The sequence below is a fragment of the Pinus tabuliformis genome, chromosome 4_1 (genome assembly GCF_031772625.1).
Source record: "Pinus tabuliformis cultivar Carrire ecotype Pingquan chromosome 4_1, CPIR1, whole genome shotgun sequence".
In the NCBI taxonomy this organism is placed as follows: domain Eukaryota; kingdom Viridiplantae; phylum Streptophyta; class Pinopsida; order Pinales; family Pinaceae; genus Pinus; species Pinus tabuliformis.
In genome coordinates this window covers 493,820,691-493,837,922 of record NC_142303.1, presented here as the reverse complement: position 1 = coordinate 493,837,922, position 17,232 = coordinate 493,820,691, and the positions used below count along the sequence as shown (strand labels likewise).

At 38.5% G+C, this 17,232-nt stretch overlaps 1 protein-coding gene across 1 annotated transcript in view; it reads right to left on the bottom strand.

Annotated features, from left to right (window-relative positions):
- Nucleotides 1-1,215: 1,215 nt before the first annotated feature.
- Nucleotides 1,216-17,232, bottom strand: part of LOC149176682 (uncharacterized) — a 63,081-nt gene continuing 47,064 nt past the window's right edge. The window contains exons 3-4 of the mRNA XM_089421531.1: nt 1,561-1,922; nt 1,216-1,341 (exon numbers count right to left, since the gene is read on the bottom strand). Of these exons, the coding sequence (XP_089277657.1) occupies nt 1,216-1,341; nt 1,561-1,922 (488 nt within the window). The remainder of the gene's footprint in view (nt 1,342-1,560; nt 1,923-17,232) is intronic.

Genomic DNA, 17,232 nt, shown 5'->3' with positions numbered 1-17,232 from the left:
TCACAACATTGTATTATAAATGTACATCTTCTGTTAATAAAAAAATGAACTCACATGATTTATCTTTCACATCTTTTGTGCTGTCCATGTGTGCTTAACATGGTATCAGAGCAAGTTCGTTCATAATCTGCTCAATCCTTTATGAGCCACTTGTTTTTTGTGGCCTGTGTAAACCTACGCATCGATTATACACTGGTTGTATATGTAAGATGGTGATGGCAAATATATTTTGAAGACCGATTATATGCTGGTATATATGTTCGTTGGAATGCTTTTGAATAATAACATTTGAATGGTTGATGCTTGATATTGCCTTGTTTTTAAATAATTTGAATGGTATATGGTGCGGTTCATGAGTGTAATCGTGCGTTATGCTGCTGGAGACCATTCAGTGGCTGTTGTAATCAAAACATTCTGTTAGTTCTAGAATCGAAACGTTCTCTCCCATAAATTCCAGCGCTCTGTCCTCTACCTCTGCCAGCGCTCTGTCCTCTGCGTGATTCTCTGCACCTCCTAGCGCTCTGTCCTCTGCCTGATTCTCTGCACCTCATTGAATCTCTGCGCATCCGTTTTCTGCTGCGACAGAGGTGTCATGAAGATGTGTTTTCTGCTGCGCTCAGTCATCAGGACAGAGGTGTCATGAAGACTGCGCACTATACATCCGTTGAAGCCTTTGAACACTATTTTCGGGTTACATGCATCTGAACGTGTTTTGCTCAGCCGAGAAGATTCAAATTGTCGTTAAAAGAAAATCCTTTGCCCAGGTTTAAAGTTTTGTGCAGAGAAAATCCATCTTCCCATTAATGCTCTTATCGAAAGGTTTTTCGTTAATTTGTGGAAGGGAAGGAAAGTTTCAGAACATAATGTCAACCCTGGGGCCACCATATGAAGCTCCACTCGTCCACTCCACCAGGAATTGATTTACGGAATGCATCTGCCCCACGCGGTTATGAGGTATGCTCAACGGTATTGTTAAGTAGAGGCAGATTCAACTACTCAAAGTAAGGTTATTCGGTCGCTGTTACGTAATTTTCTCCGTGTATTTTTCTTGTCTGGAACGCTGAGCTACATATCTGTCATAACGCATCATTTCCAAATAGTCAATAAGCATAGGCTCGAATTGAATTGCTCTTGGGAGGATCGATCTTCCTCAACGTAGCGCCGTGGGGATTGTGATTGGAGACTCGCATATGGATCTTGAGATTGCAGAGCCGCCTAAGGAATATAATCCCTTCCAGCTCCATATAGTAATAGCTCCCTCTCAGCTATAGCAGGATCAACACCATAACCAGTTAAAGGAGCCTGAGGATAATCAGTACGTGCTGCACGTCTTGCTTCCTCCTAATAGCGTAGCATATCTTCTCTCAGCAATTCCTCTCGGCGAATTTCTTCTCGACGCAGTTCCGCAGGGAGTTTATCTCTTTCACTCGAATTGTAGTCTTGTTGGTGTTTCAGTGCGTGATTGGCACATATGTAAAGCGTTGATGCGCGGCTTTATATGAGACACATTAAATCGATTTTATGCAGATATAGCGCGAGAGCGCACCTGTCTTCATTAACCTCTTGGCTCATCTCTGTATTAATAGTTTGATGTCCGTCGTGTGCTTTCAATGACAGTTTGCTGCTGATATACATCAGAGTTGCCTGAAGCGGAAGCGTGGGTGGTCCTCGCATTTGTGCTTGTAGAAGAGAAAGGTCCCGTAGAATTTCAATATTTTCTGGATCAATCTTAAGAGCATTCCTATAGCTTTTGATTGCATCACTGTACTCCCTATCTGAACGGTACAGAAGGCCATAAACATGCCAACAGACGTGACTTTTCACATCATTCTTTAAGCCATGCCGAACAAGCTCATAAGCTTCTGTCTTGCAGTCCATGCAATTATAAATCAAACCCTTCATTGACAATGTCTCTCCATGCTCTGGACATTTTTTAAGTATAGAATCTGCAGCTTTTACACCCTTTGTGGTGACTTATCAAAAGGGAGGTCTAGGATCTCGAGAAGCAGCGTTCTGCTAGGCTTTGTGCTGCATGAGATTTATGATTAGAATTGTACTACTACTGCGGAAAAGGTTGGCAAGTATATGCAATAGTGGGTAGGCACCAAGTGCATTTTTTTTGGTTACATTTTTCTCGTACACACAAGGTTTTGTAAAATTCAATTGCAAATACCCGACAAGCAGGGATTAGTTTGCTATGTAAAGTAATAGTTTCTGGCAGTGATGGTTTTATGATTTACTTATATAAAAATCCACAGGATGAGGCACATGACCTTTGGAATTGTCTCTCGTTAACATAGGTAGTTTGACTTTTATGTGATGAAGAAAATGAGAAATTTGCTATAGTCAGAGTATCCTTGGGTCAGCAGTAAGCTTTTGAAGATCTATAAATGCTGATTAAGGAATAGAACAGCGTGGTGACTTGTTCTTCCATGGACCTAAATTGACATTGTTCTTCCTAACATTTGCTGGTATTTGCGGATTTTTTATTCTTTTTGCATTCCTGAGCTTCCAGAAGGGATATAGAGGCAAGTTTTATAAAGTTTGAAGGAATCGGCTACAAAGTCTAGTCAGATGTGAAATTTCTACAGAATTTAAAGAACAGAATCTCTGAAAGACTGGTATTGGACAATGTATTTTTCAAACTGATATTCTTAATTTTTTGAAATCTTCAATAGCTGGGGTTTGTCTAGACTTGCTGAGTGTTCATTTCTTTGTTGAGACAATGGCTAGATTTGATGATGTATTAGAGTTACTGAATACACTAATACACTCCACTATTGGTGGGAAGGTAAATGTTAGCAAAGACACTCTTTGTGGCATTCAGACCTGCCTGCATGATGCACAAGAAAAGATCGATTTTTTGCAGCTTGAATCACAGCTACAACAAGAAGAGCTACATCAAAATAGACACCATTCTGAACCTGTTTCTGTTCAGAACATTGAGACAACCACCCATCAGTAGCATGTTAATAATGGTACAGTTCAATCAAATAAAGCAGCAGTTGTATATGCAAATGCAGAAACTCAGTCTGCACTTCCCAAGCCCATCATCAGACCTTGGGAACAGCTTGTCCACAACAAGCACAAAACTGGTCTTCGATATGACAAGGACTTGTCCTTTCATATTCCAGACTATGCCAAGCCCATTCAGTGTCAGAGTGCTGGATTCATTCATGACAGTTCACCTGCTCCTTATGACAGTTCAGTTTCAGCTGTTCCAGATTCTACTCCTCTTCCACAGCAGCAACAACAACAACAACAACAGATTGTGAAATGCCAACACTGTGATCGAGTTGGCCATCTGAAATATCACTGTTTTGATCTTCATCCATGTAAGCACTGTCATAAAACCAGCCATTCTTCACACAGATGCTTCAAAAACAAACGTCCTGCAAGAACAAAGATTCATCTTGGATGGATCGCTTCTTGGCAATGGGCATCAACAGCCAAGAAGATATTCCAAACACATGTCAGAACTTGTTCCAGAGTATTGAACAGTCTTGCAGTTGAGTTTTCTCCATCTTCTCACCTTGTATCTGACAGGGGGGGAAATGATGGTCATCCACAAGCTTCAAAGTCACATCAAGCGAGCTTGAGCCACAACCTGCCACACCAGTTTCAGAGTTGTAGCCAGAGACAAGATGCCTGAACATGCCTTCAGTTGGCAATCTGGGACTTCCTCTAGCAGAAGACTCCAGCTTCTTGCCAGTTTTGGAAGAGTTCCAGCAGAGTTGTTGGTCATCCTTAAACCATCACAGATTAAGGACACTTCCTCTAGCAGAAGACACCAGCTTCTTGCCAGTTTTGGAAGAGTTCCAGGAATTGCATTAAGCTTTCCAGAATTGTTGGTCATCCTTAAACCATCACAGATTGAGAACACTTCCTCTAGCAGAAAACTTCAGTTTCTTGCCAGTTTTGGAAGAGTTCCGGGAACTGCACTAAGCGTTCCAGTGTTGGTGGTCATCCTTAAACCACCGCCCTTTTTTACCAACATTTCATAGAGCACATTCAGCCTAGTGCTGCCATGCATTTTTGCACATTTTGTATTACAGCTCTCTTCTTGGACTCATACATAACCCTTTGGATTAAGGGGGGGAATGTTGGACACCTAATCCTAAAGGGTTAGTGTGGAAGCCGAAGAGACTAAGCAGTCCAAGAGACCTTGGAATCTGAAACCCAAGAGTCACAACATTGTATTATAAATGTACATCTTTTGTTAATAAAAAAATGAACTCACATGATTTATCTTTCACATCTTTTGTGCTGTCCATGTGTGCTTAACAGGGCCACTAATTTGTCATTATTATTATCACTTTTTAACGTCTCTTTCATCCATTTCTATCATTCTTTATCACGTCATTTATCATAATTTATCATATAATTCCATTTTATAATTATTTATACTCTTATGGATAAACATTATTTTTTATCCTTTATTTTTAATATATTGAAGATTATTATGCATTATTTTTCCAATGATGGTTTATTAATGAATTTTTATCACTCACTATTTTAGCTTCCAAGATCTCTTCCAGATTGCAAATTTGATTTTCAACTCATAATCAAATATTCCAACTCAAAAATTTGTTGGAATAAGAAGTGACAGTTTGCATTGGACATTTCGGACAAATGAAGATGAATCTTGAAAATCCGAGACACGAGTTTTGTGCATAATGGACCAAATTAGTTTTGTTATGAGCAGTTTCCAAAATTCAGTTTGGATTGAGAGAAACGCAAGGTTCTTCGAAGATGATTTTCTCAGATTTGTTGTTGTGGTCGTTTTCCAAATTTTTTCTAATTGCAATACCAGTTTCGACTTGTTCCTGTTGAATGATGATGGGAAGATCTTTTAGATCTGATCTTGTTTATTGAGATTATGTAATCAATCCAAAATTGTAATGGAAATCATTTTGTAATCAACTTTGTTGTAACTTCCATTTTCTCTTTGTGTATTTAAATGAAAACAAAGATCAAAGAATGGATGGATAATTAGGAGATAAGAGATGGACAATTATTAGATAGGATGTAGGAGAAGAGATAAGAGATGAGAGATGGGAGATGAACAATTATTGAATTTGAGGCAAAGCTAAGAGCTTCATTATGTTGTAATTATTTCTCTCATATATTTTAATGAAGGAAGCTATCCACTGAGTTCTACATCTGTTACTTGTAATCTGATCTGAATTATTTCTCTAGGCATAACGGAGTCTTGGGTAGTTTGGCCTTGAACATGTAAATTAGTGTAGTTATGTGTTTGTTTATTTGAATTTCAATTGTCATTCCTTAAAGTAGATTTCCTTTCTTTTAACTAATTTGTTGTTTGTTGCATTTTCCAGATTTGTTATTTCATCCAATTTCTAGATTTCATTTAATTTACTGCTCTAGATTAGCATTTGAATTATGTTGGGTGCAATAGATTAAATTTCCAATTCAACAATGTGTGGTTTAATTTAGCAATGATTCAAGTTGTGTGATTAGCATAATTGTTTTTCTTGTCATTTACTTTCTTCTTTTTAATTTTAGTTTTATTATTCAAGTCTTACATTTTATTTCTTGTTGAATGAGCTTGATAGTATAGAACACAATCATATAGAATCAATGTTAGTTGTTGGTATTTGTTATGCATATATTTTGTCGATTTCCTTGAAATAAAAAGACGCTCCTCGGGTTGATAATTAATGTTCAAGTGATTAGTTATTTTTATTAAGCAATTAATTTTCCCCAACAGTACGCACCACAATGTTGTGTGCTGAAAATTTAGATTTGGAGGCTAAATTAAGCCCCATTTGTAATTCATGGTGCATTGTAGGGGTGTCCATCATTTTTTATGGATGGAAAGATCAAAGAAATAGGCCTTTGATCAATGTGATTTCTCAGAGCCCACATGGGACAATGTTTTTGAAGACAGTGGATTGTGAAGGGTAGATGAAAGATTTTCAATTCATTGTTGACATCTTAATTGAAGCAATTGAATTGGTGGGGCCTGAAAATGTTGTCCAAATAATAATTGGCAACGCAACGGTGTGTAGAGCAGTGGGCCTGATTATTGAAGGCAAATATCAGCACATCTTTTGGACCCCTTGTGTTGTACATTCATTGAACCTCATGTTGAGCAAGATGGGGAAGCCAATTGAGTGGATTCGAGTTATTTTTGAAGAGTCAAAAGAAATTCAAGCCTTTATCACAAACCACCACATGTCCCAAGGCATCTATAGGGATTTGCGAAGTTGGAGCTCCTTAAGGTACTTATACTTTAAATTTTATTTCATAAATTTTAATTTCTGACTCTAAATTCAAATATCTAAATTGGATTCTCAAATGTCATGATTCGTAAATCATAATAGTTATTCAATCAAAATTATGGTTTTAAATTTGTTGAAATTTGTAACATTGGCAATTTGGCACCTGCAGGTTGCCGTGACTCAATTTTCTTCTCACATCATAGTCTTAACAAGGCTTATGCAGGTGAAAGATGCATTACGACCAATGGTATGCAGTTCTCTTTGGAATCAATGGAGGCAATCCCAATCTGATAGAGCACAAGCACTGAAACGGTTGGTTGTTGATGATGAATGTTGGGATAGGGTGGAGTACCTCTTGGCATTTACTAAGCCAATTGTGGATTTGCTCTGTATGTTTGACATAGACATGCCTAATTTGGGAGAGGCATATGAGGGCATTGATTCCATGATAGAGAAGATAAGGTTGGTTATAAATGCCAAGGAGAATGACCCAGATGAATTCTTTTACAGAGAAGTAAAAGATATATTGACCAAAAGGTGGAACAAGATGAGCACCCCATTGCACTTTTTGGCCGATGTAGTGAATCCAAAATATTATGCTGCGAAGTTGCTAAGTGATCCAGAAAGAACCGCACCAAACAAAGGCCCAGAAGTCGCAGAAGGATTTAAAAATGTTTTTAGAAAGCTTTTTGTAGATTTCGAAATTGGGCTTCGGATTTGTGCAAATTTTTCTCATTTTGTGGGATCAGAGGGTGGGGTTGTGTTATTGATTGTATGTGGGACTAGACCAGATTAAGTCCAATTGATTGGTGGGCCTTCTATGGTGGGGTACTTCCACATATCCAAAAATTGGCCATCATGATCTTGTCACAGGTTGCTAGTTCCTCTTCAGCAGAAAGGAACTGGAGTACATACGACTTCATTCATTCAGTGAATCGAAAAAGATTGGGCTCTAAGAAGGATGAGGAACTAGTGTATGTTCATTCAAACCTTCGTCTTATGTTACACAAGAGAGATGAATACAAATTTGGGGCCACCAATTATGGGACGTGGAACTAGAGTTGCCTGACTTGGATCTGACATTGAATGCCATATCTCATATGAATTTGTTTGATGTGAAGTCACTAATAGGTGGATCTTCAAGTTCCCAGTCCCACTTCTGGAGAGGATGTGGAACTTCTTAGTGACATGAATGAAGACATATTTGATTATATGTAAATATAATTTATGATGGTGTTTTAACTTCTAAATTTTTGAACAACCATATGAATGATGAATAATGATAGTAGACTGCCAATCATAGTTCATTTTGTACTTTGTACTATGTAGTATGCATTATTAATTTTGGTAATGATGTTGTAACTTGTCATGTTGATAACTTGATGATTGAAATTTGAAACAAAAGCTTGATGATATGTTGAATCAATGAATGTTATAATAATCATTAATGATGATGACAATGTTTATGCTGAATTGATGATGATGAATCATGGTAGATCATAGATGATAATTGATTATGTATTTTTAGTCTTTAGATCTAATCTAGATTCTAAAATATGAATGGTAATATATATATATATATATATATATATATATATATATATCGTTTCCTTCTGTATCGTATCCATCTTTTTTGAAAATTTGTCATATCTGTTTCAATGCAACTTAGCGGGAAAGTGGGAGAGGGTGAAGAAAGGGGGCTCGACCTTGGCAAATATGGTGAAGGCTTAGCCTCACGTTGGAGCCTGAGTCGAGGCAGAAGAGGCAAAAGACAACGGGAAGATAAAGGAAAATATGTAGATCCATCTTTCGATCAGACTGAGCGGCAGAGGACCGCGCGACAGAGGACTGAGTAGCAGGAGACTGTGCAACAGGGAATTGCACGGCAGGCACGGTAGGGGACTATGCGGGAAGGGACAATGCAGAGGGGGACTGCACAACATATGGGTTGAGAAACAAACTCTGAGAATCTGTAGGCCATAGTCAAGGCTTACTGGAAAGGGACCATGAAGGTGAAACAATTGATTACGAAGTGGGAGGCAGAGTTGAATTCGCAAGCTGAGCTTGAACCTCCAACGGAAGACTGGGGGAAACTAATCATGGACCCTGGGTACACACGTGACCATCTCACCTTGTTTAGACCGTCCATTCATCTTTACCGATTAATGAAGTGCATAATAGCCAAAGCAATGGCTACGACCACCAAAACAACGACGTATAGTGAGGTCAGGCCAAGTCTACAAGACATTCAAAACGAGATCCAGCGTATCCAACATCAGTTGCAGAATCAGAACGCCTATATTGGCCGCATTGAGCGACATATCTCATGTATGTTGCAATCTAAATTACCAGGATCAAGTGCTAAAGATCCTGCTCCGGTGGAATCATCAGATGATTAATGGGTCGAAGCTATGAATGTTAATTTTGGCTTATTTTTTTTGTTTAGGTCGGGTAGAATTTATGTTTTCAGTTTGATGTTTATTAGTTGGTTTCCAGACTATCAGATTTATAAGGCTTGGCTAAAAAGACTAAAACTATCTATGTTTTGGATGGCTTATAATGTGATTCAGTGACCAACAGACTTGGTTTCCCACTGGGCAAGTTGAGGGCCACCAAACGACCCATATATTTTTAACCTGCCTGCTTATAGATGAATGAATGAAAGGTACTGCTAAGCTTACAAAAAATAATATTCAATGGTTGTTAACATAAATATGGATAGCCTATATAGGAGTGTGGAGGATTTGCATCTATCCATTTTCTAGGTTTACATGATTTGAAAATTTGTTGCCAAGCACTGAGAAGGCTTTTAGAATTTTTGTAATTTTTATGGTATGGGCTTTTTTATTTGAGTGGGTTCTGCTCAATATAGATATTTCATAAATCCAAAATAATTTTTAGTTAGAAAGATTGAGGACTGTTGTTGACTATTGTGTGCTTTGTGTTGTATGGACTTTGGTCACAGAAGCTTGTTTTAGCCCAAGGAGACTTTAAAGTTTTGTTTGTTTAGTTCAGATCTGAGTAGAGAACACACATTCAACATTGGCTCTAGTAGAGGAACTCATACATTCATTTACTTCAACTGAAAATTTCCTTGTAGCATTCACCAAATCAAGATCCAGGAGAAGGTCCATATTCATTCATTCAACAAGTATCTGACCAAAGGTCGTTTGTCTTTCTACTTTTCCCCGTTTGATTGCCAGAAATACCTTCAGGCTTGCATTTGCAAGTAAAAAAATCAAATTGTTCTTAAGGCGACAATCACCTAGTAAAATTTTATAGGGTTGTTATTGCCTTTGCCTCTTTTAAATAACACCCGTGAAGGTACTGTCCTCTTCAATTTTAGTGTGGCATACACAATTTTTAGTTTGTTACAATACTCTTTTTCCAACCTGGTTAGAGTGATAAGTTCATAAAACTAGTTGGAATTCGCCCTGGAAGTTATTTTTTCTTGCCTTGTATTTATAGTATCACTACATAGTTAAAGGTGAATGTCTATGAGTTGTATATCACCTGAAATAATTTCTGAGAAAAGAAAAATCTTGGGAGGTCTTCTTAGCAGAATTTATGTAATGAGATTGGAACTTGACCAATTACACATGTGAAAAAGGTTTTGGTCAGAGTAATCATGAAATTGGTGAGGTGTAGTTTCTGATTGGTCCTTTCATTGTTTCTTTGATAAACACTATATCTTGCATTTTATCATTCAAAATAACCTAATGTGGCATGAACAATATTTTATTTTATAGTAGTTTGTACATATCTGCACTAACATGCTTTGACAATATAAAATAAGCTTCTTAGTATTAAAATCATGAAGAAATCTTACCATGTTGCATTGCTATCTTTCTTTTATTTCTAGTAGTAGGACCCTCACCATTTTTCATGGAAACAATTCATGTCGGAAGTGTTGATAGGTGCTCAACCATTTTTGCTGCAGGCAACCTTGAAGTGGTTTGCCAAAGTTAATACTTTTTTGAATGCATAGACCTGGTATATCTCTTGATGTGGATATTATACATCCCATGCTTTCTCAAGACTGCTTCTGCAATTCTGCAAATACGAACATAGTGACCATAAACGAGAGACCCAACAAGAGGATAAGAAACATGATCCATGGATACATGTAGAGAACCATCATTGATGCCTTGACAGTGAGGAATGACTCAGTATTCTCAATCCTTAACACTTGTTGATGGAGTGGTACAAAATCTGGTGTTATCGCTAGAATTCCCTCTAGTTATAAATATGACCCCAAAAAATGCAGTAACAAAATGTGGCAAACTAACATGTTATAATCGCAGGAAAACTAAACAAAAGGATTGTCTTGAAGGAAATTTGTGTAGGTTTTTAGGAAACTATTCATCCAATTGTGTGCTTGAGTGATGGTAATTTTCTTTATGGGTGGTTGAATTTTAGTTCCATATCCATATACCTTGAATTTTCAAGAATAAGGAATCTTAAAGGGTAGTATTAGATCCATGGAAGTAACCATTTTTTTTCCCAATTCAGATATGGAAATGAATGAATGTTTGAAAAATAATGGTGATTGCTAGAAAGATAAGAAGGAAAGTATAACTTCCTTCAAGGTATACTGTCATGTTTCTGTTGCAGGGTTGTTTGATCCATTAGATTATGGGTTTATGGAAATGAAATATTTGTCATTTCTTGCAGGATACGTTTTGGGGAAGGGTTTGTCAATGCCGCTTGGTTGACAATGTTTAATTTAAGGGAGATGGTTATTCTAACTATGAAGGTAAACCCAATATTAATTTTTTCTTTTTTAATTATTATCTCTCAACAGATAATTCACAATTCACATTTTGAAAACTAACAAATCAAAATCCACCCCCATCAAGAGGCTAAGGAGACAAGAGTCCTTTAGTTGACTAAATCGATACCACTGAGTGTGATATGCTCTATCCACTCTTTCTGGTGCAAGGCTAGAGCTGAAAGTCCTTAGGAGATAAAGTATAGCGCTCTAGATGATCCTAAACCAGTTGATCAATTATCTCTACCAGTTGTTCGTTAACCAGTTTAAGCACTAATTTTAGAACTAATCCCGGTTTAAGTAAATCCAGCAGTCTCAAATCCAGATCTTGTGATAGTTGACCTAATTAACTGAGCAAAAGCATCAAAAGAAAACAGGGTTGGAGATACGATTTAAGATCCTCCAGTTGCAGTTGGAGTTAGTCCTCCCATAAATGATCCTACTTTTGACCATGATAAAGAAGTGGTTCCTAATACAGTTTGAAATAGAGCAACAATCCCACTAGTTATAGTTCCTAATCCAGTTGGAGTTCTAGTTCTAGAGCTTGTCTTCGGGTACTCTCAAAAGAATAAGGAAACTTCACGTATCTGTCATATACTATGCTTGCTTGAGCTCCAACTCCAAGCCACTAATATGTCACCTTCTAGAGAAATTCCAATTGTTCCGAGTGTGACTTATAATGCTCTCCATTCTTATGACCTCATTCTTTAGCATGTTTTTGTGTGAAGGGCTCCAACGTTGCAATGACATAATTCCTTATCTTTGAGTTTTAACAAGTCTAACAACTTAGATTGTACCATAGCCTCAGTTGTATGAATAAATTCTGATATTCCTTTACCTTCTTGTCCCCTCCTTCATTCTTCTTGTAAAATCTGCAAAGGATCACAAGAATCCATTGGTTGAACGATAACATCCCGTGTTAAGGGATGCCCTGTTTCTTATGAAGGACTAGTATCAGATGTACTAGGAATTTCACTTGTGGCAATTGTTAAGACATGATGATTTGAGGTAGCATTAGATGTGCTCTAGCCATGAAAATTGGTGGAGAGGCTAAAGCACATGAGATCTCTAAGACCCAGAAATGTTTTGGGCAGATTCTACCCGGTTAAGGAGATATTAAAATAATTAATATTTTTAATGGAGTTTCTAAGTCTAAACTTAGGAAAAATAAAATATTAATGGGTATTAATATAAAACTGGGTTAGAAGGTTCCAAATGACATGGATCAAGCCAAATCTAATCTTAGTTGTTGATTAGAGATGTAATCTGGGCCGTTGAAAGGCCAACAGGAAAAGTATAAGAGGAGGCTTGAAGGTTAGTTGAAGAACACACCAGAGTGATCATTCATTTGATTTTCTAAAGCGGGGTTTGCTAAGAAAAGTCGAATCAGTGATCAGTTTGCAGCGAGGGGCAGTGAGTACTGGACAGGGAGGCAAAGATAGTGTCGAGAGACCAGCGCAGAAGAAGAGAGAGACAGACGTTGAGGCAAAGGGAACACATAGAGCCCAACAGAGACAACGCAGAGCCAGAAGGGCTTGCGTCATCCACGCATAGGGCAGCATGAGTGACGCAGAAGGTTATAGAGGTTGCGCAGTGCCTCAGAGGGCTGATGCAGAGGGGTTTGAGGTTGACGTAGAGGCCAGGAGGGCTAACGCAGTGCCTCAAAGGGCTTATGCAGAGGGGTTTGAGGCTGACACAGAGGCCAGGAGGGTTGACGCAGCGCTTCAGTGGTGTTGTAGAGCGTTTCGTGGGGCAAATTTTCTGAATATCTACTTCTGAATAGAATGGTATTACTTTCGGTTATTTTTCTTTGTTGGGTGAGCCATTTTGGCACCCAATTGTATTCAAGGATAGACTACATAATAAAATAAACCCTCATAATTGTTGCACCGGTTTTCCCGCATTAGGTTTTTCCGGGGACGAGTTATCCAAAAATAACGATGCCACTTGTGTGTTTGCTATTTATTTCAGCTGTTGATCTGTAGATGGTTGAGACTGTATTGTGCTTATTTCGATGTTTATATGTTTAAATAACTTGTTTGTAATTAACAAGTAGGAGAAATAAACTAGAAGAATACAGATAAAATTTCTAACGGTTAGACATAGAAATTTCAACATGGTATCAGAGCGTGGTTGCAAATCACAAGAGAGTTGAAGGCATCATGTGAAGCAGAGCACTTGTAATAGAAATAGTTGTCCAGAGTGACAGAAGTTGTTCCTTGCAGAAAGCGACAGAAGAAGGGTTGACGCAGAGGGACTGCGTTATTAGTCCAGGCCAGAGAGAGGCCAGCGCAGAGGCTGAGGAAGGCAAAAAAAGGCTCACACAAAGCCATGCAGAGACCAAGAGGGTTGACGCAGTTGGCTGAGGGAGCATTTTAGCCAGTGTTGGGATTGTGCAGAGCCTAGAGGCTCAGTCCTTTAGTTGTTGGGGCATAGGAAGCTGTGGGCAGGTTGCGGGGAGTGAAGCTAGTGGAGTGTTGTGGGCAGAATAGTACCTAACGGGGCAAAACCAAGGTAGAGGGAGTCACTACCAAGGCAGATTTCCAGCCAAGGAATCTGGATCAGTGTTGCATGTTCATAGGAAATCAGAGAGGTGCGACTCTACGATTGGCAGGCGGATTTCCAGGATGAAAATCGAGACTCAGAGGGATTCTAGAAAAGAACTTCCAGATGGGAAGTAGAGACTCAGAGGAGTCGAAAAGAAGTGTAGAGAGATGGCCATGAATGGACTGATGGTCCAACTTTGTCATCTAGAAGGCCACGATCCTATCTGTTTTGTGTGCCATGAGTGCTCATGTACCTTTAGAGAAGAGGTGGGGAGACATCGAGCTGTAGTCAGGAGGACTACAGGCGATGAGGGGCAGGATCCTTGAGGTACCCAAACTCTTGGATTATACCTTGTTACGGGAGCCCCGAATAGAGAGTAGCATGTCTGGCAGATGTCGATAGAGACGAATGCGGATGAAGCGGCAGAGAGTGCTACATTGCAGTAGTCCCGAGCAACGTAGAGCTAGTAGGCTGCAGCAGTGCAAGAGGCACAAAGGAGTTTGCAACAGTGCAGAATGGCACATAGAGGTTTGCAGCGGTGTGACAGGCAAGGAGTTGTTGCAACAGCGCAAAGGTAGTAGAGGGAGCACTTGTTAGCGGCAGAGAGAGCTTCTACATCGAGAGTGTTTCTAGCCTGACATGGATGTCAGTAGTTGGGTGGACCAATTACTTACTTCTCAGTAACTGAGTTGCAGTGCAGTAGCAGTTAGCAGTAGCACGATGCAGCATGATGAGAAGGGGTTGCAGTGCAGATGTAGCGTTGGGAGAAAGGACCAACAACAGCACGGATGCAGAGAAATTTGTCGTACAGATGCAGCAGTGGCAGTGGCAGGGCCATGGGCAGCAGTACAAGATGCAGCAATGCAGAGGATGTTGGGCAGGGAGGCCTAGCATCAGCATAGGTACCGGTGCCATATAATCAAGATGATACTCAGTGTGGAGTATTACTAGAGCACAGTCCTAGCTAAGAGGGAGTGTTGATTTGGGGTAGCATCGGATGTGCTCTAGCCATGAAAATTGGTGGAGAGGCTAAAGCACATGAGATCTCCAAGACCCAGGGTTTGGGCAGATTCTACCCGATTAAGGAGATATTAAAATAATTGATATTTTTAATGGAGTTCCTAAGTCTATACTTAGGAAAAATAAAATATTAATGGGTATTAATATAAAAATGGGTTAGAAGGTTCCAAATTACACAGATCAAGCCAAATATAATCTTAGTCGTTGATTAGAGATCCTCAAGCCTCATCTTATATTAATGGGTATTAATATAAAAATGGGTTAGAAGGTTCCAAATTACATGGATCAAACCAAATCTAATCTTAGTCGTTGATTAGAGATCTAATCTCGACCGTTGAAGTACCAACAAGAAAAGTATAAGATGAGGCTTGAGGGTCAGTTGGAGAACACACCAGAGTGATCAATCATTCAATTTTCTAATGCGAGCTTTGATAAGAAAAGTCGAATCAGTGATCATTTTGCAACGAGGAGCAGTGAGTATTGGATAGAGAGGCAGAGATAGTGCCGAGAGACCAGCGTAAAAGAAGAGAGAGGTAGGCGCTAAGCCAGAGGGAACACGCAGAGGCCAACAGAGACAGTGTAGAGCCAGAAGGGCATGCGTCATCCACGCAGAAGGTAATAGGAGTGACGCAGAAGGTCGTAGAGGCTACGCAGTGCCTCAGAGGGCTGACACAGAGGGGTTTGAGGCTAACGCAAAGGCCAGGAGCGCTGACACAATGCTTCAATGGTGCTGGAGAGGGTTTCGTGGGGCAGATTTTCTGAATATCTGCTTCTGAATAGAGAGGTATTACTGTCGGTTATTTTTCTCTATCGGGTGAGCCAGTTTGGCACCTTTTTGTACTCAAGGATAAACTGCATAATAAAATAAACCCTAAAAATTGTTGCACCGATTTTCCCACTTTGGGATTTTCCAGGGACGAGTTGTCCAAAAATAACGGTGTCACTTGTGTGTTTGCTATTTCTTTCAACTATTGATCTATAGATGGTTGAAACTTGAGACTGTATTGTGTTTATTTCGATGTTTATATGTTTAAATAACTTGTTCGTAATTAACAAGTAGGAGAAATAAACCAGAAGAATACAGATAAAATTTCTAATGGACAGACTTAGAAATTTCAACAAGACATGCAAACCTTGGGAGGGGGATGAGAAGATAATACCCAAGGAAAAATTGTCTTGCCTTAGAGGGTTGTACTTGGCTTTTGAATTTTCATTTTAGAACCTTCTTCCACCCCTGTTTTTTCAATCCCTCTCCTACTCTTTTCTATTCAAATTCCCCTTACATAGTCTCACTTTTTTTCTTCCTTTGCTTCATTTGTGGTGGATTATCTTGTTCATTGAATGTTTCTATTGACCTTATCTTTTTTCGACCTGATCCTTATCTATGCTCTTTTCCTTGTCATCCTTTCCTCCAGTGTTGACATATTTTGTAGTTTATGTTGATTTATTCGTTTTTGTATTTTGCTAGTCCTTTTGGCCATGGTCAAATTTCCACTCATCAACTCAAATTATTGGGGGTTCTGTTTGGACCTCAAGAAGGAAAACCTGGAACATTGATATGGATTCTAGAGCTTTCAAGGACTCAAATTGCAAGACTACAAAATTTTCTTGGTAGTGCAAGCCACAAGATGGCAAATTTGGAGTTTTAGGTAGTGCAAGCCACACACCTGCAAATTTGGAGTTTCAAATGTGTTTTTTGGTATGTTGCAATGTTGGTCATTCATGGATAATGGAATCACTGTGTTTTATATGCAATTGTGAAATTTCATGTAGTACTTGTATATGTTATGTGGTTGCTTCAAGTTTTTAGTGAATAAGAAAAATCATCAAAGTAGTAAAACTGCTTTATTTTCTACTAAATAATCCCATGAGATTCTCATGTTGATATGCTGAAGGGAATTTTGATTCTTTATGCTCATGTTGATATTTTCAAGGAAAAATTGATTCTTTGAGTACTAATTGTGTTTGTCCATAAGTATGGATGGAAGATTTATCAGAAATAAATAGTCTGCTTAATATAAGATTATTGTTGGTGCACACTTCTCTAATTAATGTGAAAGAAGACTAACCTACTGAATTAACTCCAGAGATATATGTTTGTGCATTTAGAGGTGAACTTTATAGTCGAGGAGATCAAAAGGACTACAGACTTGAAACATAATATTCATTAACATGTTTGTGATTTCCTACGTTGACCATGTATCGTTCTCTATTTCTAGGATAGTTTTAACTTTTCTTCTGGCATAGAATTATCTCTGCTTTTGTTCCACAACACCCATATAACATACAGTGCATCATCACATCTGCGACATATAGAGAGAGTATTGAAAGGACTACAATTCTCACCCCCTAAAAGTAGTTTCTTGGTAACATTATTGCCACAAAGGAATTCTCTTTGGCAGTGGCATTTTTACAGAAACTCTTTTACTTGCTAATAAGTTTTGACTTATAAGAAATCAAGTCTACAATAAAATCCTTATATTCTTTGTGTTTGTGAAAATTCGGAAACCCGAATCCTATTGCAACAACTGAAAATAATTCTCCTAATTGTTAAATTAATTTTTAACAAATTATTTACTATTTGCTACAACAAATATTGAATCAATCACACTACAACTTACACAAATAAACTGCGGAAGATATAAATGC